General features: G+C 41.2%; 2 protein-coding genes across 4 annotated transcripts in view; one reads left to right on the forward strand and one right to left on the reverse strand.

Annotated features, from left to right (window-relative positions):
• ENPP3 (ectonucleotide pyrophosphatase/phosphodiesterase 3) overlaps positions 1 to 14940 on the reverse strand; it is a 41717-nt gene extending 26777 nt beyond the window's left edge. Inside the window, exons 1-8 of the mRNA XM_069787318.1 lie at positions 14725 to 14940; positions 12275 to 12353; positions 8990 to 9112; positions 7850 to 7975; positions 6342 to 6402; positions 3897 to 3994; positions 1164 to 1243; positions 476 to 595 (exon numbers count right to left, since the gene is read on the reverse strand). Coding sequence (XP_069643419.1) covers positions 476 to 595; positions 1164 to 1243; positions 3897 to 3994; positions 6342 to 6402; positions 7850 to 7975; positions 8990 to 9112; positions 12275 to 12353; positions 14725 to 14841 — 804 coding nt within the window. The 5' untranslated portion in view covers positions 14842 to 14940. The remainder of the gene's footprint in view (positions 1 to 475; positions 596 to 1163; positions 1244 to 3896; positions 3995 to 6341; positions 6403 to 7849; positions 7976 to 8989; positions 9113 to 12274; positions 12354 to 14724) is intronic.
• Positions 14941 to 21585: 6645 nt separating this feature from the next.
• The window catches only part of MED23 (mediator complex subunit 23), a 40233-nt gene continuing 38485 nt past the window's right edge, over positions 21586 to 23333 (forward strand). For 2 of the 3 annotated variants that reach the window (XM_069787319.1, XM_069787320.1), the window contains exon 1: positions 21586 to 21733. In XM_069787319.1, coding sequence (XP_069643420.1) covers positions 21674 to 21733 — 60 coding nt within the window. In that variant the 5' untranslated portion in view covers positions 21586 to 21673. The remainder of the gene's footprint in view (positions 21734 to 23333) is intronic. The other variant, XM_069787321.1, reaches the window with a different exon arrangement.

Here is a 23333-nt window from a genome sequence, read left to right on the forward strand (position 1 = left end):
TGCTGGAAATTAAGCTCTTTGCTATTCTCTTCCTTGCTTTTATATGCCTGGACTTTGTAAGTGTATTTGTAAATTGATATAATTTGGAAGTAGATTTTCGTATTTCATTTTGCAGCTAGTTGTCAAAAGACAAACAAAATATACCCCACAATAAAACCATATAAAAAATTTATAGTGGTGTCCTGTGGCAAGAGATTAATTCCAATACTAACCAAAATATTTAAGTCTTTTTCACTAACTACCACATCAAGTGAAATTTTTAAGTCTCAGAATTAACACTGTAAGAGTTCTTTAACTTTCATGAAAAGCAAACTGTTTTGTAGGCAGCCTGTAATACGAAGCCTACGGGATATTTAGCACATACTGCAAATATATCACACAGCTTTGCATTTCATCCTTGTTTTGTTTTGTTTTATAACATGGCACATGAGCCACTTGAGACTTGAAGGAATACCACAATGAGAAATAAACCTACTGGCTGTCCCTTCCACCATGAAGGTTTGAATTTTTCCGTCCCCAAAAGCGAGAAATGCTTGTTCAAGTCTACATCATACATGCTGTTATCAATAATACCATGAGATTCTGGATACAATCCCTGCAAAATGAAAATAAACAAAAAAACCCACTGAATCTTGAAATCCAATGGAGCATAAACTATGTTGCAATGCACATTGTTGCAGTGTTGCAATTCTTTTTAGGGCTGTTTTATCACAGAAACAGAACATGCTTTCCGAACTCACACAGATCATCAGATTCCTGCCAATGAATTCAGTGTGCCTGTCAAGTTCCCTTGAGTTTCCCCATTTTCTCCCCAGCCCAGTTAAAACCTGATGTGCTACAGATTAAGTACCATATATGTCATATGGCTGTATATCAGCTGCCAAACCCATCCTAACACACACTCTCATCAACTGGCTGTGTCCTCACCCATATTCACCTATATACAATTAGACTGACAAAGATCAGGAATAACCAGTTTACAGGCCAGAATCAGATAGCATGCCTATATAGCCACATCGATCATGCCTGCATGTACTTTCTCAGCATCTCTTTCTTTTACTCCTATAGCTTGAGTTCCCATGTCCCACAAAAAGATTGGCACCACAAAATCCTTTCTATGTTGTCCAGATAACAAAAAGAAAAAATAGCAAATTCTCACTTACTGTGACAATAGTATAGTGGTTTGGAAAGGTTTTTGTGGGGTAAACAGCTCTCATGTATTTCGAATGTGTGCCACATGTTTCTGCAACAGATCATGGAATTAATATAAATTTGCTTGTAATTTTTTAAAATTGAAAACTAAGAGTCTTAAAAACAAACAAAAAAAATCGCCACAGTCAGTTGCTGTGGTATTAGAGGAGAAATGTGACTCCAAATTAAGACACATACATTCTGGTGTCTCCTTGTGAGCTAGGCCTACCATCCCATTCCAGTCAACGGACCCTGGACACTCAATTCAGCTGCCTAAAGCCTAGACACCTAGGGCCATTTGAGACATCTTTAATGATCCTGCCTGGCCTTCAGATGCTGCTCCTACATCCTGTCTGCCAACCCAAACGAGTGTCTCAGATACTTCTGAGATCCAAAATGGCACTAGACATATATGTTTACGCAATGAGACTGAAACCTCAGGTCAGCCCAGGCAAGATATTCTGCAGAGCTCTCTGGTGACCAGATACATGGGAAGGACTCAGTTGCTTAAGCACTGGCATCCGGTGCCATTTTAGATATCTTCAGTTATCCAAGACATCTGCATGAAAGTTGGCAGTTTTGATGCAAGATCACCAGGAGATCTGTGTCCTCCTGTCACAACTGCTGAAGGCCACCTAGGATGTGCCACAGCACTCTGAAGTATACTAGAAACATAGGTTAAGGCAAAAATTTGTCCTGTGGCACCTGAGCTGACTTGCTCTCTAGGCTCTTGCACTGCTCTGTAGAGACTGTATTAACCATAAATGCACTGACTACAATAAGCATATAGACATCTCACACACAGACACCTCCAAGAACGTATGTAACTGTAGGTCTCCTCCTCTGGAGTGAATCCCACTCCAGGTGTCCTACCTTTATCTCCAAACATGCGTCACTTTACAGCAATCTAAGGCACGCACCACGCCTGAACATCTGTAATATCTAAATGCACTATAGGATCCAACTTATTTACACAAAAAACAAAGGTGCAAAGACTGGAAGATGCCTCAATGCCATTTTTTAATCTAACTCATGTGGAGAACAGTTCTTTATTAAGCTGTAGTCAGATGATTATTTGATTCACACTCAAACACACTTTCTTCTTTGATGTACAGCATTTCAGTCAAAGAACAGAAACTGATTTTAACTAAACAACCTCAACTAAACAATGAAAGCCTGAAATTATTCAACAAAACTGTTCCAGTGTGGTACAGAAAAAAAGGCTTAAAGAGTGTTTAAAGAAGGGCTGAATAATTGACAAATACATCAGAAAATCAGCATAATTTTATATGAATATCTCTTGGATGGTAGAGGAGCTACATTCATAGTGTACATATTCTATAACAACTAGCTTGATTAGTTCTACTGAAAATCCTAGGTTAAGGGAGTTAATAGAGAGGAAATATTTTATGCTGCAAATCAGCATTACATTTTTTATTTTGCAAAGAAAGGAATTCTTCTTTCCTTTCCACTGTAGATTGCTGAGAATTATAAGCATGAATGTGCATAAGCAATTGTTAAAATTGACAACAAATATGAGTAATGCTGAATTAGATCTGTTTTCATTTGAAAGGATTTCTTGGAAACATACACGTAGCATGGTTTTCATGCTTTTTGTCAACTTGGCATTTCCTTTTCACCTGTTTCAAAAGACTGGAACTGAACACTGACTTCTGCATGCATGATTTCTTCACTGATTCAAATGCCTTCCAAAGTCAGAATGACACCAAAGAATAAAATATTTGCACAAGAAGTCAGGTTTGCACACTGCTTCAGGTTCAGGCTTCTGGCTACCCTCATTATCCATAAACAAGATTGTTAACCATTCAGTAAAATGTAGTACTTTGTAACATCCATGTTAAGTTTTTAAATGAGCACAATAGAAACAGAATATGATAGATTCAGAACAGATATGAACACTGTCAATTTAGACTATTACTGCTGAGAAGAAATGAATAAATATGCAGACATTTTGTCCAGGTACAAAGTATCTTGAGAGCTGAGCTCTAAAATATTCAGGAAATTTTAAGGAAGTGTGCACTAATGGGTCCCACTTTTTAGAGCCCTTTACAGCACAAGCTAAATATCTTCAACTTACTCTTTCTCCCAATATTCAGAAATACTGGGAAACAGTTACTTGAACCTTACTGCAATCATATCAATATATGAAATTATACCAGTATGTAAATTACATTGCATTTAAGTCTAATATAATAATATTCACTGACATACTTTTAAATATGCAGCTTCTCTTTAATATCTTAAAATGTCTGACTTGAAAAAGTACATCTTTGAGGAAAATTTCCCAACAACCCTATGCATTTTCTCTGTGTATTATACTTTAATGATAATCTCCTTACCAGTTAGAATTTTTCAATGCAATGCAGACAATGCAGGAAATCCTTCTCTGGAACTTTTTTCAGTCTTAAACTGTATTTGAATGTATATTTCAAACTATTTATTTAATAAAAAGCTGCTGAACAGTATTAGAGGCCTTGTTAAAAAAAAAGTCACGCTTGCTATGCACTCGAATGCAAGAATTAATATAGAACATATAATAATGAAAATATACAACTGATGAGGGAGACCTGATTTGTGATTTTCTTATTGCTGAGCAACACATATGCATGACAGCAGCAAAAGGGATTGGAGAGGTTGTATGCAGACTTTTAAAGAAAATAGTCAAAGTACTCTTGGTAACTTACTGAGTTTTTCAATGTTTGGCAGCAAAGAATTCCAAGTCTGCAAGTATTCTGCTCTAAACCCATCCATTGAAAAAAGGATAAGTGGTGGCAGATCAAACCTACAAGAAAATATGAGTTTGTCATTGTAAAGGAGTTTGGAAAGTTGGTGACTTGTTAAGATCTTTAACAAAATAAATTCTACTTTTAAAAGCAGGATCCAGAATTTCCAGGTACTTCCCAGAATTAATATCACAGTGTGAGATAAACAAATAGTTCAATTTTGAGAGCAAATACACAATCCTCCTGAAAAAAAACCACTGGAGGAAAAAAATACAAGCTACTCAGTATATACAGAACCTAGGAAAAAAAAAATCAAGTTTTGTTAATCTTTTAATTACAAATACAAATAAATACAAATGCTGCAGACTAGCACCCAAATACCAACCCAGAGTAGAGAACAGCCGAAGTACCTCTGTACATAGTAATGGGTTGAATTCTGTCTCTTGTATCTCAATGCATCTTAAAAAATCTTTCAGGGCAGCTGCACAAGGACTGTAAAAGTACAACAGTCACCCAGCAAGCAGTTAGGGTCAACTGGCCTCACTGCTGAGAAATGTAATCTCTTCTCAACGTCAGGTTTGTGCTAACCCCTTACCTTACCACATTTCCTTTGTGAAGACATCACTAAGCAACCCATGCTCTTTGTGGATTTTATCTTTCAAGTTTCCCAGCTCCCATGGAGATGGAGAATGCTTCTTTGCCTCAAGGCCCCTGACAAACTGAACTCAAAGCTACAAAAGGAATGCAGCATCTGCTAATGTGCTTAGGGTAAGACTTCATGTAAAGAAACAAGGATAAAAGCCTCAGATCTGACTTCATATGTAGGTATGATAAAATAGACACAAACTGCAGCTGATCTCTAGAAGAGTGTTTAAATTCTTGTTATAAAAATTCTAACTAGGAGGTGCTAGCTGTGAAAGTAAACTTCAAAGTTATTAAACATGCTTTCTCCTAGCCAATCTAAAAGGACTCCTAAAGAAAAATGCATTAGCAGTTATGAAGTGCTGGTACTATTGCACCTTTTTTCATAACACCAAGTGACAAAATCAGTAGGATCAAGTCATCTAGTTCTGAAAATTCAGTCTTTTTGTTAACCATCATTACATATTGCACAGTCTCCTTAGAAACATATAAAGAAACATAAAAATTGTAAACATACAGTTAAATTAAAAATGTAGTTTGAAGTAGGCTTCACTACACGTAGTATCTAATAAAACCCAAACTATTTGTAATTTATAGGAATGTTTCACTAAATAAGCCTGTAAAATACTGGGAGAGAGAATGATTGATAAAATGCAGTTACTGATAACTTACTCCAAACCATTTTTTTGAGTAATACTTTGAGTCATGAATATTAAAAAAATTTATATATTCACATCAGGCAGTAATCACTATCCCAATTTGTTTCTCTTTCACAGTGGTCTTTTCAAAACACAGAAGTACACTGGCATTAACAGTTTGTATAAAAACAGTTTGTGTAAAACAGCTTCCTGATCTGAATCTGAAATTAAATGGAGATTTATATAGCAATGCTGTTTACAGCACTTAAAGAAGCCCTCCTCCACTAGTTTCCAAGCTTTAGCCTATGAAGCTGTGTTAACTCAGCAAGTTATTTGTTGACCTATAAAGTATATTTTTATACCTATGTTGGGAGGTGCATGCAGGAACCCATGAAGAGGCCACAATACTAAAGGTATTATTTTTATAATTAAACTAAACTGGCAGTAAAATAGATAGAATAATGGATAATAGCACAATGGAACCAGAAAAGAATCCATTTTTCTTTGAGAACAACTTTTAAACTGTGTTTCTGCCTAGCCTCTACCTATGATTCTGCAATACTGCACAAATAGCAAAATACCTACAGGCAGACATCAGAATTACCATGTTTCAGCGTTAGTAGATATACAACTACTTTCATAGCTTCCTTTTTAAGACACCTTTCTTCCCACAGATAATTCAAGTAAAGAAACCTCTGTTACTTAGATAAAGAATTGCAATCACAGAGTCTAACTGTTATTACACCTTGCATAAAGTGATTTATCTGAATTGTCATGAAACCAATATGGTAACAAAAATGGACTATGGACAATTTGTGACACATGAACCCTGAGATAACTCCAGTAATTTTTCCAGGTCTTTGCAAACTGACTTTCAATCTGGATTTGAACTCCTGTACTCTGCTCCAAACTGTAAATGATAAATGAACATGCAACAAAATGACAAAGGTTTTAGAAAGAAAAAACATTTCTAGCCACAAACTGCTTCTATAGAATATTCCTCAGGGCAGGAACCTTATTCTCAGTAAATATGAAAATCTCATGAAGACCTGCTTCAGGCCACTGGAGTATTTCTGACCATCACAATGATTTTATTTGCTAAGAAGACAAAATTATTTTATCCTACCCAGCTGGACACTGAGGGGTTTCAAGTGATATACATGGTTCTTCTACCCAAGGTATTTCACCTAGAAGGACAAAAGAAAATAGTGAGTCAGCATTAAAAAAACCCCCACAAACAACAAAGAAGTTTCCTGGTTGATCGTTTCAGAGCTCTTCCTGGTACTTTTTCTGCTTCAATACAGAATTATAGAAACGTAGGTCTGAAGATACCTTCAGAAACCATTTAGTGCAACTTATTAGGTCCTCAAACCCTGAAAGGGCTAATGCTTACAATTGTAAGTTAAAAACAAAGTACATATAGTACACAGACAAGCAAACAAACAAAATGGAGAAGAAATCACCATGAAAGCTTAGCCTAAGTTTTCTCTGGTTTTAAATGGATAACATTTAAACTGCATCCTTTCCACATTGGATTACTGACTTCTTTTTTTGCAGATACCATTTACATATTCAGAGATGATTGCCAGGGCTCCCTTTAGCTTTTTTTATTTTTTTTTTTCCTGTAAAGAGTCCAAACTCCTTCAATCTTTCCTTGTTGACCACGGCTTCCAAATTTCAAGTAATTCTTTCTGTTCCCATTTGAATATTCTCCACCTGTTTCACGGCTATACTCATTTATGATAATGTTTGCCCATTTCTTTGGAAGAAATAAGGGAGGTCAACAAGAGGAGAAAGAAGGAAAGCATCCAAAAAGGAAAAAATATAAAAAAAGAGAAGAAGCAGTGGCTGCTGAAGTTCTCAGCTCACCACAGAAAGTTTCTCTCCCAGTAAGCAGCCAAAGACAGGGGTGTACAGCGACCTTAACTACGTCAGCTCAATCAATTTAGCACCTAGTCAAACTCCTGACTGCTTTTAGCTTTAATTTGCATTTAGGTGAAAAATATAATTTTGCAGGAATTGCCTTAAATCTCTCACCTCACAATATAAAGAAATTCTGGTAACAGATACCATGTTTTATGCCACTGGTATACTCCTCAGGTACCATTCCTGTAATCCAATTTTACCAGTGCTATTCTTTATGTGTTTAGCCAGAGTCTGTATGAAACAACCAGCTATGAACAAAGATATTCAGAAATAAGTAAAACATAGGAAACCCAATCTGAAAACTAATTTCTAACAAAAAGGACAAGAAATTTTAAATTAGGGGTGATTACTACAATATGTACTTTGGGTTGCAAGAAGTTTGAAGCAGAAAACATGTCTCCATCTATTTTTGAAAAAAAAAAAAAGAAAAGAAACAACAAAAAAACCCACATTTGGTATACTGTGCAATATTCAAAACATTCTGTCTTTCTTATGAATGACACACACTCACATTGTTCTCCAGAAACCATCTTTTTCCCAGTCAAAAATATCAAAAGCTTCACCTCAAAACATCTTAATTTTCCAAAATATCACTGTAAGACTCTAATCTTGAGAAACAAATGCATCTACCTTTATATTTGCCACATTTGGTCATCTATTTATTTCACAGGACAATTTATATATAAATATCTTTGACTTTTGATTTACCTTTGCAAATGCTGTTGTAGTTTACACAGCAGTCTTTTTTCTGCAAACAGTCATCAGAACAAGAACAGTAACTTCCAGGTATCCGTGTCTCACCACAGCGGAAATTAGTGCACCTCCAAGATCGGGCTGAAAATTGGAAGAAAAAGATTATGATTCAGTTCACAGAACCTTATGTAAGCTCCTTGGTGTGGAAATCCCCCAAACAGGTAAAGGAAAAAAAAAGAAGTTTTTGTTAAGCTATAATTTACATGTCCTGCTTGAGTTGCTTTAGAAGTTTTATCTGAAAAGACAACTCCAGATTTCATTTAACACATAAAGCCTATTTCTGTGGCCATTGAATGATAACGCGGAGTCATAGAATAATTTGTTTTACAAAGGTGTCCCCAAAGTCACATTCTTCAATGCCTTCCACCCTTCCAGGAAGTTCTAAAAAAAGATAATCAAACCCATATTTCTCCTACAGAAGAGAGAGAGAAGGAAACAGATCTTTTTCCCGCTCTTCCACATGATTCCCAGCAGACAGCAAAAAAAGAGATGTAAGTGCTGAAGCAGGCAGAAAAAGAGATAAGGATGAAGAAACATCTGAGCAGCTGCTGGGAGAGCAGAGAGGAGAACTGGAGAGGAGTCTGGCCTCGATGCAGAGCCAGGCCTGTCCCCTGGAAGATGAGTGCACTCGTCCAAGCCCCGGCCCCCAGTGAGTGCTGCATGAGGCTGCAGAGTGCACCTGACCGGGAAACACCCATTCATTCAAGAGGAGCCGGCACAGCAGCATCGTTTCAGGACCCTGGTCAAAGATAACCTACGATTTCCACTCATGCTCATCCACAGCTTTATCTGGGCCAGGAACTATGCACTGCAAATGCTCTGGTTATCCAGGGGGGACGCAAATACAGGGATCTGATTTGAGAAAGACACGGGAAGACTTTGTGTCCTGCCAGGTCACCAAGTTATGGCCCTCTAGCCACCTGAGTGCAGAAGTATCTTGACACCACCACATCCTTCCCTCCCTGAGGGAATGTGACATAACTTCTGTATATCTGTGTAAATATGAGAGTTTATCCTTTTCGTATTACTACCACGTGAAAAAACAAACCCAGAATAAAATGGAAACCAGTGAGCAGTGCCTGTAGGGGAACATACTTGGCTCCACGCAGGCGTCCTCGTAGTCCCAGCAGCAGTCCCGACGCTCCTTGCAGCTGCTGTCGCACCGGCAGCCGGGCACCTCCTTCCCTTGCGGCTCATTGCACTTGTGTCTGCAGCTGACTGTAAGAAGAAGGCAGCCAGTCTGAGCGCTCAGATAACCCTGTACAGGACGGGTCACTTAAATGGATCACAGGCACGGGTTCCATGGAGAAATGTGCTGAATAATTTCCCAAAACTGTTTTCCAAGTCATTTTACAATGCGGTCACTAGCACACCGTGGGTCAGCGAGGCGAAACGAAAGCTGTAGGAAGTCCTCTGGACATTGAAGGTCCTGGTGGCTGTTTGGGCCGTGCTCGCCCAGAGCCTGTGGCGGGGCTGTTTCTGCAGCAGGTCTCCCCAGGACCGGTGGCGCAGGAGGCAATGCCCAGGTCTCCCACCCTCCCAGCATGAGGCGGTGGAAACCGGCATCTCCCCTGCTCATTTCTGGGTCCGGGATGGAAGAGGAAGAGCGACTCCCACTTTGGATGTTCCCTAATGTGCCTGCCAGGGAGCTGCGTGGGACGGGGGCTCCCCCAGGGCCAGGCACCCAGAGCCATGGGCGCTCCCCCGGGGGCAGCTGGACAGGGCCTGGCAGCCCGGGCCCGTCCCACCGCCGAGCCAGCAGGAGGGCAGCCAGGGCACCCCAGGCACTGGGCACCTCCCTGGGGACAGGGACAGGCCACGGTCAGGCTCTTGGCGTGTGGGTGGGCCTGGCTCAGCGGGACCCATGGCCGCGCAGGGCGCAGCTGCGGGGACCTGGAGATCAGCCCTGCTGCGGCATTGCTGGGGCAGGGGCTGATGGCCCCAGGGGGCTGATGTGGGGCCCTGGGCAGGGCCCATAAGGCTTATTAGTGCACTCGGGACTCTGACCATACCTCTCCCACTTAATCGTTACGCCATCCCTTAAAAATCTTCAGGTTTGGTTGTTTTGATCGAAAGAAAGAAAGGGTCCAAATAAGGGGCCTCATGTTGGAAATGGAGACATGTATTTCCTCACCACAGCTCTGCCACCTTCATAGAGGGTGAAGGAGAGCTCTGGCTCTCCTGAGGGTACCCATGGACAACTCCAAATCTCCAAACATCACCCGCAGCTACACACTAGCCTCCACAAGGACAAGCCCTGTGTCCACCTTCTCTGTATTGCAGAAGTACTGTTCGAACCACTCTGAGCACCTACATTTCCAGCTTTCTTGTCCACTCACACCGTTAGACAGGGATAAGTATAGCTACTCAGATTTGCTAGTGCAGTTCTATTACAGTTGCCAAAAGGCTCATGCTTTTGTAGGGTGCACTCCCTACAAAATTTGGGCTTTAATATCCACTGTGTAGAAACCATGTAGAGCTAAAATGATTTTTTTCAAGCTAGGCAGCTTGTTTCACATGTAGAAAGTTCTCGTGTTGTACTTTGTGCTTTAAGTGCTTACATCAACAACTATTGTTCAATACAAGAAAGCTTTGCAAATAATTAGAATAACAAACAATATATATAATGAGCATAAATGGATCTGTCAAAAGTAGAGATGAAAAGAAGTAATTGAGGGTTAAGTGTTTTATGACTGGAGTCTGTTCTGTCAAGAAACAGCTATGATTTTTCACAAATAAGCATGAAAATATGCAAACAGTTTTTCTGCGCTTTTTTGGCTGAAGTTCAGAGTATTTAATTTTTCCTCTATCCATTGGCTTTTGAACAACTCAAAGTTGTTCAGATGGTCTATTTGATTTACAATGATATAGAATGGTGAGTCTAAGTTAGAAAAAATATTAAGATAAAAATATAAACCTTTTCCTCTAATGGAACTGTTCATAACTCTCATAATTTGCAACCCATGCTTCTAATTTCTTTACACTATTTACATAACTGTGTGAGGTCAGGAATTTAGTATTTCATTAACTTTTATTTGGAATAGTCAGTACAATTACAGGGGTATAAGGAAATGTACCTTGAGTATATAAACAGAGTCAATTGTACTATCACCAAATGCAAACTCTGTGCTAATTTTTAAACATACAGAATGCCAGGTCCTCCTGACTCCTTTCTAGGCCTCTTCTCCTGAGACCACAAGCCCCCAGCACCTGTCTCGACTGTGACTCCTTTTTCTCCTGAACAGCAACACTCTTTCCCACTGCCCTTATAGCAAATGCAAATGCACAAAAGTGCATGTTGCTCAGGGCTGAGGCTTAACCTCCCACTCCGCAGTGTAATACTGTGTGTTGCTAATTCATCTTTCCCAAGCAGGTCTGGCTATGAAAGTAGAAAATAAAGCTAGTCAGTCCCTATTTAGGATTGCTCTGTAACACCTGCAGAAGCATCAAAATGCTAACACACTGATTTGGTGCTAACTTTCACTTACTACAACTATGACCAAGTTCCTCAGCTAAATGTCAGTGAAGACTCAAGCTGTGGGTATCTACATATTTTACGCAGGAAGTTGTAATACCATATATGTGTCATCAAAAATCAATTACAGTTCCATCTCATCCTATTTGCTAGGTCCATAGTGTTGAAAGATCTCAGAAGGAGCTAAGACATTATGAATAAGCAGGTAAACAACTTCAATATGTGTTGATTAGGAATGAGAAAGAGACTGTGCTTCCTTGAACTCCTCTAGTATGAGATCACTATTGTTTTGATTCCAAAGGAAGTGTTCTATTTAATTCACCATGTGGTGTGTTGTTCTGATCTGGCTTGACCCCTTGACTTCAAAATGCTATGTTGTTTTTCTAACTAAAAAACAACATTCCACCAAATCAAACCATTATTGCCTTTTTACCATAGCTTTACAGAAATTGAAGTCTTCAGAGAAATTCATAATCAGTTTTAACATTAGCCACCTGAACTATGCCAAATGTACCCAAAGCGTGAGTCCCAAAGATGGTCCAATGATATCTCTTCTACTAAACAAATTGCTTAAATAATTGCAAGATATTATATGGAGTAAGATAACCCCTATTTCAAATTTCCTAAAAGTATTAATATAAAAAAATTTCCAAACCTGTTGTGAACTAGGTTTAGCACTTCTTAAAAGAGAAGCAAGGCACTGAGTGGTTTAGGATAGGTTTTTCAAGTATAGATTGTGAGTGTACAGTTTTTATACAATCCAACTTGAAAAATGCAAGAACTTTATTTTCACAGGTGATAAGTTTTGACAGAGCATTTATATTACGCTATGAAAGAGCCTCTGCTGAAGGCCTTTACCAGTTCTAGCTTCAGTGGTGATTATGCTGAAAGTATCAGAAACATACCTTGCTCCTGGTCTCCACGGTTGAGTCCTAGTCCTAAACCTAGTCCCAGGGACACAACCACCAAAGCACACAGCAGAACCTGTCACAAAGACATCAGAAAATTAAAGTTCACAGTTGTGATAAACTGTTATGTTTATTAGAAATTAACCATGTGATTATTACCTTTTATGAACTAATCATTTCTCTGAACTTGTTCATCAAAAAATTGGAGACATTCTGAGCCTGAAGATAGAAGAGGCACAAGAATGATAACCTTGTGAACTGCTTACAAGTCAACGCCTTAATACTGCACTTTTAACCTATGGCCAGTCCCATGTTGTAATCAGGGAAGTCTTTGCTAGGGAAAAGAGTGTAGGAACTAATCAATATATTTACCTGTTTTGCAAATTCTTAATCTGTGTAAAGAGAAGGTAATACCTTTTATTTAGCTTTTGTGTTTTCCTGAAATGCTCACAGGGATTTCTTAAGAGACTCAGTTGGATTGAGGCTGCAGGTGTCACGTTTTCATCCACAAAAAGTAATGTCACCCTGTTAGTGAGGTTAGAGGAAACTGGAAAGAGACAAACGGCCCAAGGAAACCCCATAACAGAAAGCAGCATAACATTTGGGAGGTTAAGGAAGAGTTGAGGAGGCCTCTATCAGCTTAACGGACTCTCAAGATGAATGGTGATGTATGCTGGCTGAAAGGTGCAGTGAAAAGTGACAACCATCTCAGAGTATTTCATAGTGTATGCACTTTCCATTTCACTAAGGCAATGATGGGAAAGAAAATGCATATCACAGATTCACATTTGTAATTGAAATAAATAGATGACACTAAATTGAAAGTAGAGCTATTACAGCAGCAAACATTCTCACTGCTACAAGCAATGAGAGAGCTGAAGTAAAAACCAAAAACTCATATCAGGTACACAGATGAGATGCTGCATTTATTACAGCATTTACACAAAGACCCTTGATTTTGGGACATTCATCCTCAAGGTGAAATAACATTGGTACCGCCTATTCAAATCTTCAGACTTCCCACAGCTAACTTCTATGTCTAAATTCAGGACTACGGCTACTTATTCATAAAAAAGTTGTTCCTAATGCATATGCTCTGTTCTCTGGAGGACTTATTAGACAGTGTGACTACTATTTGTGAGTACACAATTCTTTGCCTAAGCTTTCAGGAAAAAGTTGCCAAGGAAGTACTTCATGCATATAGTTTATCAAAAATGTAGATAAATGGTGTAGAATATTAACAGTTTACACCGCCAATATTTAGATTTTGTTTTTTTCATACAGGCAGGCATTTGAAAACTAGTGCATTTGAAAGAATGAATATGTTTTAGGATACTTAAATTTCTTACTTTACTCTTCCAAGTACCTCTAGAAAGTATAATTTACTTTCCTTCATATTTAGCCATTTTTCCCACATTGTTTCTCATGATTCACTTATTTTTACTGAAGACTTAAGGAAAAAAAAATGTCTCTTAATCCTCTCTTTTTTTCTCCATTTCCAATATTTCCTTCATATTTTACGCAACCCTAGCACAATGCAGCATTAAATAGGAAGTAGTACTAGGTGAAATTGTTCTGATGACAGACCTGAACAGTGTCATAACTTGACTCTCTTTTTCATAGGACTGTCTTCAAAATTAAGTTTGAGTCTTTCTAAAATCAGTACCTGTCATTTTCTTTAAATTCCAATTTACAGATGCAAGAGCTTGTGCAAACATATACACATACATATATATATTTTATGTTTGTTTCTTTTTTGGTCACAAACGGAAGCTTGAAACTGTGTATTGGCTACAACAACAGATTTTAAAAATGTAACAAAACCCCCACACATTATTATTTACAAGGCAGCTTCATGACTTTTAAAGCCCTGGGGAAGAGGGAAAGATTTGACACGATATTCGAGATGTGGGACTGATAATACTGTACAAAATGGTTCATTAGTCTTTTCCCATGCCTTGCTTCCTGTTTTTTCACCAACGCCTTTCCTACATGTTCTGTTTTGTTAATGACATATCCAAAGATAAAAAAGTAAGCAGAAAAGAACTGTGGCTGCTTTGGCCACAAATGCATCACTTTTAAACAAATGTATAAAATAAAGTATTGAAGCAATGTCTTTGCTGTGCAAAAGAACTGTCAGGTTATCGTACTAAAACAAAAAGTGCAGTTAACTGCCAGAAAAAAGCAAATTCGCTTGGTAAGTACCAGAAGAACTTTAGAAATCCGCCAGTGATGTTAGTGCATTCATGCAGTAAAACTTCAAGCACCAATTAACAAGCTACCCTGAATGTTTATATTAATACAACAAAAGTTCTAAAAATTCTGCAGATTTGACAATTGTTAAACTAGCTACCCTGAATGTTTATATTAATACAACAAAAGTTCTAAAAATTCTGCAGATTTGACAATTGTTAAACTAGTAGCCCTGAAGAACAGGACCTACTTACAGCACAGATGGCTTTGTATTTCAGAAGGGTCTTTCTCTTCACATACTCTGTTGGTTTTAAAGACACCTCATCCAAATGTTCTCTTTGATGCCTGATGATATCATCCTGAAGCTCCATATTGCCAAGATCTGCCTCTTGGCTGTGCGTATGCTGCGTTCCTCAGCCTCACCAGCTGGTTTAGCTGCGACTAAGATGCTACTCTTTCTTCAAGTGTATATGTACTTTGTTCATAGGTTTTTTATGAGATCCTAGTTTTTGCATCAGGTCTGCGGCAAGCCAAAGTAAGCAGGAAAATGACTCAGAAAGGTCAAAGGCTGAAAAGCATTATCTGTGTACAGAGAAACTGTCTGTCACATTTCAAGATAAGGATGACATTAGGTAAACTCTTAACTGGAGATTAGGAGTAATACATTGCTAAGCAATAAAATTCAAAAAATGACACAAATTCAAGTACTTCAACTATTTGGTTAAAAACTTGTCATCCAGAGTATTCGTTATCTTCAAAGGAAGTGTTAAATATGTTAAACGAAACAAATATGAAAGTAGACAGTTTCTTAATTCCTGCTCTGTGCCATGCCTGTCTTTTCAGGTCCCTTCCCTTATTTAGCACCAGATGATTCCTCGCATTTAGTTTCAATCCATCTTTGTCACATACTTCTTTCAGCTTGTTACATGTTTTTTTCAGTAGTGATAGATGTATTTGTTAAAAAAAAAATGGCATAGAGCCAAATCAGATTCAATAAAAAACAAAAAGGTTTTGTTTAAGTATAATTTGAAATCTATTTGTTTTTCAATTTGGTGGTTAATGGAAGGGTTGTTTGTTATGAAAATGTACCTTCATAGCCTACTAGGGCTATGCAAGTATAACTATTGAAATGTTGATCTGATTCTAAAGTTGAGCACCACATGAGCTGCAGTTTATAATATTTATAATTATTAAAAAAAACCACCCCAAACATAGTACTATATGAGCTGGTATGAAGAAAATTAATTCCATCACAGCCCAAACCTGTACAATCTCTACCCTTTATTCTATACCGTTTGTGCCATGCTCATGTCCCACATTATGCAATACATCCCATTAACCACAACCCACCCCCCTGCCCCCTTTGATATATAGACAGATATCATTCCCTTAGTCTATGGGCCACCCCTGTTAAACGTCCATAAACTGTCCGTGAGTTCACTTCTTCCATGACTAGGGTTCCATCTGTTACAGTGATTGCTCAGGACAGGAGAGGCAGCGTGTTGTGTGGAGTTACTGGCTGCCAAAACCTATTCAGGTTGGGTCACACTTGCAGGGCTTCTTGTCAGACTTGTCCTCTGTTCAGGTGGTTTCTGCTATAGTGCTTCCTATAACATGCAACTCAAACAACGGGTTACAGCAATTTAAGGACCCCAGAGGTGTTGGTCCACAGTCGGCTGAATATGAGCCGGCAGTGTGCCCAGATGGCCAAGAAGGCCAACAGCACCCTGGCTTGTAACAGAAATAGTGTGGCCAGCAGGAGCAGGGAAGTGATTGTTCCCCTGTATTCGGCACTGGTGAGGCTGCACCTTGAATGCTGTGTTCAGTTTTGGGCCCCTCACTACAGGAAAGACAGTGAGGTGCTGGAGCGTGTCCAGAGAAGGGCAACAAAGTTGGTGAGGGGCCTGGAGCACAAGTCTTATGAGGAGCGGCTGAGGGAACTGGGGCTGTTTAGTCTGGAGAAAAGGAGGCTGAGGGGAGACATTATCGCCCTCTACAACTACCTGAAACGAAGTTGTAGCGAGGTGGGTGCTGGTCTCTTCTATCAAGTAACTAGAGACAGGACGAGAGGAAATGGCCTCAAGTTGTGCCAGGGGAGGTTTAGATCGGATATTAGAAAAAATTTCTTTACTGGAAGGTTTGTCAGTCTTGGAACAGGCTGCCCAGGGAAGTGGTGGAGTCACCACCCCTGGAGGTGTTCAAAAAACATGTAGAAGTGGCAGTTTCAGGACATAATTTAGTGGTGGACTTGGCAGTGTTGGGTTGACAGTTGGACTCGATGATCTTAAAGGTCTTTTCCAACCTAATGATTCTATGATTCTATGATTCTATTATTCAGGGGTGTACCTGCTCCACTGTGGACCTGTCCACAGACACAGATGCTTTGGGGTGCATCTGCTCCGGCATGGAGTTACTCACAGGTCACAGTCCCTTCAACTGGAGTTCAGACTGTAGTTACAACATGCCTACTACAGCAGTACAGGAACAGCAGCAATGCCCTGGCCATATGCCAGCCCAGGCATGTGGCCAGCGCTGTTATCAAAATGTTCCCAGGCACAGCAAAAATGATAAGCGCTACAGAAACAGCAGGCACTAAACAATCACTAGACTCTAATATACAATACAGCAAAGCAAGCAAGTCCCGGGGCAAGTGCAGGAGCCTGCTGATTAATAGCTAAACAGCTGTACCAGCTATAAATCCGGTCTAGCACATTCTGATCAAATCTGTTGTTATCTTGAACCCTTCTTGCCCCACACTGGGTATCAAAAAGCACTCTTGTGGGTTAACCCCAGCAGGCAGCTCAGCCCCTCGCTTCCCCCCCCTCCCCCCCCAGTGGGATGGGAGGGGCAATCGTAAGGGTAAAAGTGAGAAAACTTGTGAGTTGAGAGAAAGACGGTTTTATAGGTAAAGCAAAGCTGCGCATGCAAGCAAAACAGCATCAGGAATTCATCACTACTTCCCTTCAGCAGGCAGGTATTCAGCCACTTCCAGGAAAGCAGGGCTCCACCATGCATAGTGGATACTTGGGAATACTAACACCATAACTTTGACTCTCCCCCCTTCCTCCTTTTTTCCCCCAAGGTTTTATTGCTGAGTACAACATCACATGGTGTGGGGTACCCCTTTGGCCAGTTGGGGTCAGCTGTCCCAGCTGTGCCCCCTCCCAACCTCTTGTGCACCCCCAGCCGACCCGCAGAGAAGGCCTTGAGGCTGTGGAAGTACTGCTCAGCAATAGCTAAAACAAGGGGGGCTTATCAACAGTTTTCATCACAAATCCAAAACATAGCACCATACAAGCTACTATGAAGAAAAATAACTCCATTCCAGCCAAAATCAATACATAAATTTACAGAAGTAGCAAATTTGACCTTTGAGAGTGTGAATCATCAGTGTAGGCACCCAGGGTGAATTTCTGCTCCTACTGATAGAGAAGAAAATAATATAGGAAGTGGAACAGGATGTGATCTTATATATTTGATTTAGCTACTTTTACATAATCATTGCTCTAATTTCACAAACGTTACTGCCCACGTGATGAATTTCTATAAAATTTCTCACTGATAAAATAAGAATATAAAACTTCATGAACATTGACCAAGAACCCAGACTTTTCTGTTTAAAGATCAAGGGCCTCACGTGTTTAAAAATACTTCTTTTCATCCCTACCAAAAGACAATTCACATAAAAAAAAGCAATCCATGTGATCAATACTTAAGAGTAAAGAAAACAACAGGGAAGAAGGAAATAATTAGCAATTATCCTTTCTGTTCTCAGTTACTGAATCATAAATTTAAGTGACCGGTCTGTGTACAGTCTGACACTATACAAATGCAGGGCTAGGGTACAGACAAACCCATTCCCCTATAGTCAAATTGCTGTCCTCAGTTCATCTGGCACTTCCAGAAATGGGAAGATGGCTTTGAAGAACACAGGCAGGACATCTGTGCCATATACATGTTAAAAAGCACCTTGGGGAAACACGGAGAGACATTTCTGAATAGCATTATGTTGTGGCTGCTTTCAGTTTTCACTACGATTCCCATAGTTTTAAGCTACTAATATAAAGGAGCTGAAAGTCCTCTAAGGCCATCAGGAACTAGACAGACCTCATATATCATCAGTTAAAAGACACCTTTATACTCATTTGTCACCCATCTTCTAAAGTGAATGGCACTCACTTACAAAAAAACACCTCAAAGCTTAACCATTTTTCCACAATTATAGTGTCCTGAGTTCACTGTGGAATAAGCAGTTTAAGGAGACATTTCAAAGGAGACTATGAGAAAGAGAATGTCTTGAGGAGACATTTTTCTTCAGCCAAATGTTTATCATCCTTAAACAAATGGTTATTTTGATGAAGGGTTTTTTTTTGCCAGAGTAACATGACATTTACACACATTTTGAAAAGTGCATTTCCTTTTCTGTCTCTGGATGAAGAAAGGGTCATTCCTTCCTCATGCCAATGCTGCTTTTCTTCCTTGTTTGGTGAGGCTTGTGGCTCTGTGTTACCTAATACACAGAGCCTGACAGGGCTTCATGCCTTGGCAGAGGCACTGTGGTACAGTCCCTGGGCCTAAGATCTTTATGGTTCCTCCTCTTGGACATTTGGTTCCCTTAGGCAAAGCAGGATGATCATTGCTTAGGCCTGACTTACTGTGGCACCCCTGGCCCTCAGCTCCATCCCAATGACCAGATTCTCTGCCGAAAGTAGGATCATAGATAGTTCAGTTTTGTTAAAATAAGGTCTGGTTAGATGAGGGGTTAATTTAGGAGATAAATCACTGTTGGGACCTCTTAGGGGGTTCAAAGCTATCACATGGTCCAGTTTTAAAACTCAAAATTGGGTATAGTATTTGGGCCAAGTTGTGGACCAGGACTCTAGTTAAGGTTAGACCAAGTCTGTCTAATAAAGGTAACCAGTTAGATTTGGGCTGGCATGGTAAGTACAGTTTAGAATGAATGTTGGTTAATGACCTAAAATCAAGATAAAGTCATATTAGGCACAAGGTTGTGGACAGATTGTGGCTTGGTACATATTAAGGTTGGATCAAGATCTGGGGTCCAAAGCACCGTTAGGAATGGCTGTTAGCCAGTGAGTGGTAAGGCAGATAAAAGTAATAGTAGACTGGTCCTCAAAATAAGGGTAAGACATAATGACAAGTAAAACAACCTCTTTTGGACTCCATTTCCAGTCCTGTTATGGGTCACTATGGGAATGGCTTAGGAGCTTGACATAGAATTAGAGTGGATACCTACCCCGGGCATTGCCATTTTGATAAATTATGAGCCAATCTGCCCAGGGCAGGCAAGTACTGACAGTAGATGTTGATGGGACATCCAAGGGCATGTCAGATAGATTGTACTGCAACACACTTTAAATAAGCGCACAGTGAGGAGTATAATGAACATTTCTTACAGAATAGCTTTGTGTTAAGACTGAGGGCAACCCAATTATAAGAGCAACACAAGCAAGTACAAACGGACCTTCAATTATATCCTCTGTTTCCAATGATCATTTATTACATGTATATGTACGTAAAAGTCAAGGATTTTTCAGCTTCTCATGCCAAGCCAGCAAGAAGGCTGGAGGGGCACAAGAAACTTGGAGGGGACACAGCCACGACAGCTGACTCAAACTGGCCAAAGGGGTATTGCATACCATGTGATGTCATGCCCAGTATATAAACTGGGGGAGTTGGCCTGAGGTGGATTGCTGCTCAGGAAATAACTGGGCATCGGTTGGCGAGTGGTGAACAACTGTATTGTGCATCACTGGTTTTGTATATTCCAATCCTTTTTATTATTGTTGTCAATTTTAATTTTTTAATTATTATTATTATTATTATTATTTTCTTCCTTTCTGTTCTGTTAAACTGTTCTTATCTCAACCCATGAGTTTTACTTGTTTTTTCCTGATTCTTTCCCCCATCCCACTGGGTGGGGGGGGAGTGAGTGAGTGGCTGCGTGGTGCTTAGGTGCTGGCTGGGGTTAAACCACAACAACAGGTAAGCATTATTTGTTTCCCAACCAGGTATTTCCCATTGCTGACAAGAATGCACTGACTTCCATCATGTGTACTACTGCCTGTTGGCTACAGCACGTATCTCTACTAGCTGTGCAAGTGCTGGTGCCCCGCATATCACGATTTCGTGAGGTACTTTTTAAAAATTTACTTACAACATTTCTCATTGCTTATGTTTTCTTCTAGGCCTGTTTACACAAAAGCTGTTTACATTTACAACAAACAATCCTCTACCCAATTCCATGTAAGCTTTTCCCCTATGGGTACAGTCTTCTTATTTTCCACTCAACTCCAAGCCTGGAATTGTTAATTTCTCACTGCTCCGAGGCCTTCATCTATCAGCTAGAATTTGGGATGATCAGCTTTATTCTTCTGTGCAGACATAAATTTCTATCTAGGTACCTGCACTAGCTTAATTTAGGTTCACGCCCAAACAGCCACAGATGACTCTATATAAAAAGTGTCAGAGAGCCACAAAAATTTAAAAAAACTGTCTTGATTTGAAATTTTACGTATATTTTTAACCTAAAGCCCACTGCACATATATAAAGTATCCTCAGATGTTTTCAGAAAAATGCATTTTCAGTTTATTCTGTCTTTATGACTTTTTATAGGAGTGAATAATTCTAACTTTATAGTAATTACAGCAAACTATAGTCCCACAACAACGTAAGGGATCCTTACTGTAAGAACCAGAACATGTGTTTTGTCAAATTATTCTAAGAACAGATTACTCAAAGAACAAAGAAGCCTAAGCAAATATTTCCCTAAAAACAACTCCCAAATTTTAAATGGCGGTTGCTCTCCCCCCTTCGCCCTCGGTTCCCGCTTCCTCCCCCGCGCCCAGGAAGGGGTCCCGCGCCGTCAGTCGCGGGGAGAGGGGCAGGGGCAGGGGCAGGCAGGGGCAGGGCCCGCGGTAGCGCCCGCGGCCGCCGAGCCCCGCACCGGGCAGGGAGAGGCGGGCGCCGCCGCCCGGAACGCTGCCTGTGCCGCCGCCGCCGGAACGGCCGGGCGGGGCGAGCAGTCGCTTCCGGGGGAGCGGGATCAGGGACGGAGCTTCCGGCGGGGGAGTGGGGCGCCGCTCCGCGCCGCCGTCGCCGTCTCCGCCTCCGCCTCCGCCTGACGGAGGGCCCGGTGGGGGCCGCCGCTCGGCCTGTGGGGCCCGGCCCGGCCCGGCATCATGGCGATCCCCATGGTGCCTATGGAGACGCAGCTACAGAGCATCTTCGAGGAGGTGGTGGTGAGTCCGTCCCCGGAGCGCCGCCGCGGGGGCGGGGGGGAGCGTTGTGGGCGGGCCGGCCCGGGGCCGGGGCTTGTCGGGGGCCCCGCGGCCTGCCGCGCTCCCCCGGGGAGGGGTCGGGGGAGCCGTCCTGAAGAAGATGAAAAACAGCGGAGAAAGAAGTTCTTGATTTTCCTGGAGCACTTCGTGCGTTGAACCCCCGGGGGTGTGAAACGTCGCCGTCCGCCTCGGCGGTAGTGCGTTCGTGCTGTCACCCCCACCCGGGAGGTCGGTGGAGGGGAGGTGGCTTCTCAGGGCTGAAATCCTTCCTCTGCTGAGTTTCTGTAAGGAGGCTGACGGAGAGTAGGACTGGGCGTAAAACGGGGAGGCAGATTGCTTACCCCAAACCGAATTATAGTGTGCTGAGTTCACTGTGGAAGCAGTTTAAGGAGACATCTCAAAGGAGACTATGAGAAGAGGAATGTCTTGAGGAGACATTCTTCTTCAGCCAGCATAACAGCGTGTGCAAATCGTGGAAGTACACCAGCACAGTGATACCTCCAAAATGAAGCATAGTTCGGTAGGTCATTAGACTAGAATAGACTATTTCAGTTGGAAGGGACCTGCAACGACCATCTAGTCCAACTGCTGGGCCACTTCAGGGCCAAAAGTTAAAACATGTTAATTAAGGGCATTGTCCAAACGCCTCTTAAACACTGACAGGCCTGGGGCATTGACCACCTCTCTAGGAAGCCTGTTCCGGTGTTTGACCACCCTCTCTGTAAAGAAATGCTTCCTAATATCCAGTCGGAACCTCCCCTGGTGCAGCTGTGAACCATTCCCACATGTCCTATCACTGGGTCCCAGGGAGAAGAGATCAGCACTCCCCCTCCACTTCCCCTCCTCAGGAAGCTGTAGAGAGCAATGAGGTCACCCCTCAGCCTCTTTTCTCCAAACTAGACAAACCCGGAGACCTCAGCCGCTCTTCATAGGACATTCCTTCCAGCCCTTTCACCAGCTTTGTTGCCCTCCTCTGGACACATTCAAGGACCTTCACATCCTTCTTAAATTGTGGGGCCCAGAATTTCACACAGTACTCGAGGTGAGGCTGCGCCAATGCTGAATACAGTTGGATAATCACCCTTTTTGACCAGCTGGTTATACTGTGTTTGATGCAGGATGCAGTTTGGTCCCTTGGCTGCCAGGGCACACTGCTGGCTCATATTGAGCCTACTGCTGACCAGCACCACCAGATCCCTTTTTGCAGGGCTGCTCTCTAGCTACTCCTGTCCCAGTTTATACTTGTGCCTGGCATTACTCCATGTTAGGTGCAGGATCCAACTTGTTAAATTTCATCCCATTAATCATTGCCCAATGTTCCAATCTGGATCCCTCTGCAAGGCGTCTTGTCCGTCAAGAGAGTCAACAGCACCTCCCAGTTTGGCATCATCATCAGACTTGCTAATGGTGCATTCAACTCCTGCATCCAGGTCGTTGATAAATATATTGAACAGGACTGGTCCTAGAATTGAACGCTGAGGAGCACTCCTGGTGACCCGTCGCCAGCCAGATGCAGCAATACTTTGAGCTCTGCCCTTCAGCCATCTCTTCACCTAGCACA

Source organism: Haliaeetus albicilla, chromosome 7, assembly GCF_947461875.1.
Source record: "Haliaeetus albicilla chromosome 7, bHalAlb1.1, whole genome shotgun sequence".
NCBI classification, from domain to species: domain Eukaryota; kingdom Metazoa; phylum Chordata; class Aves; order Accipitriformes; family Accipitridae; genus Haliaeetus; species Haliaeetus albicilla.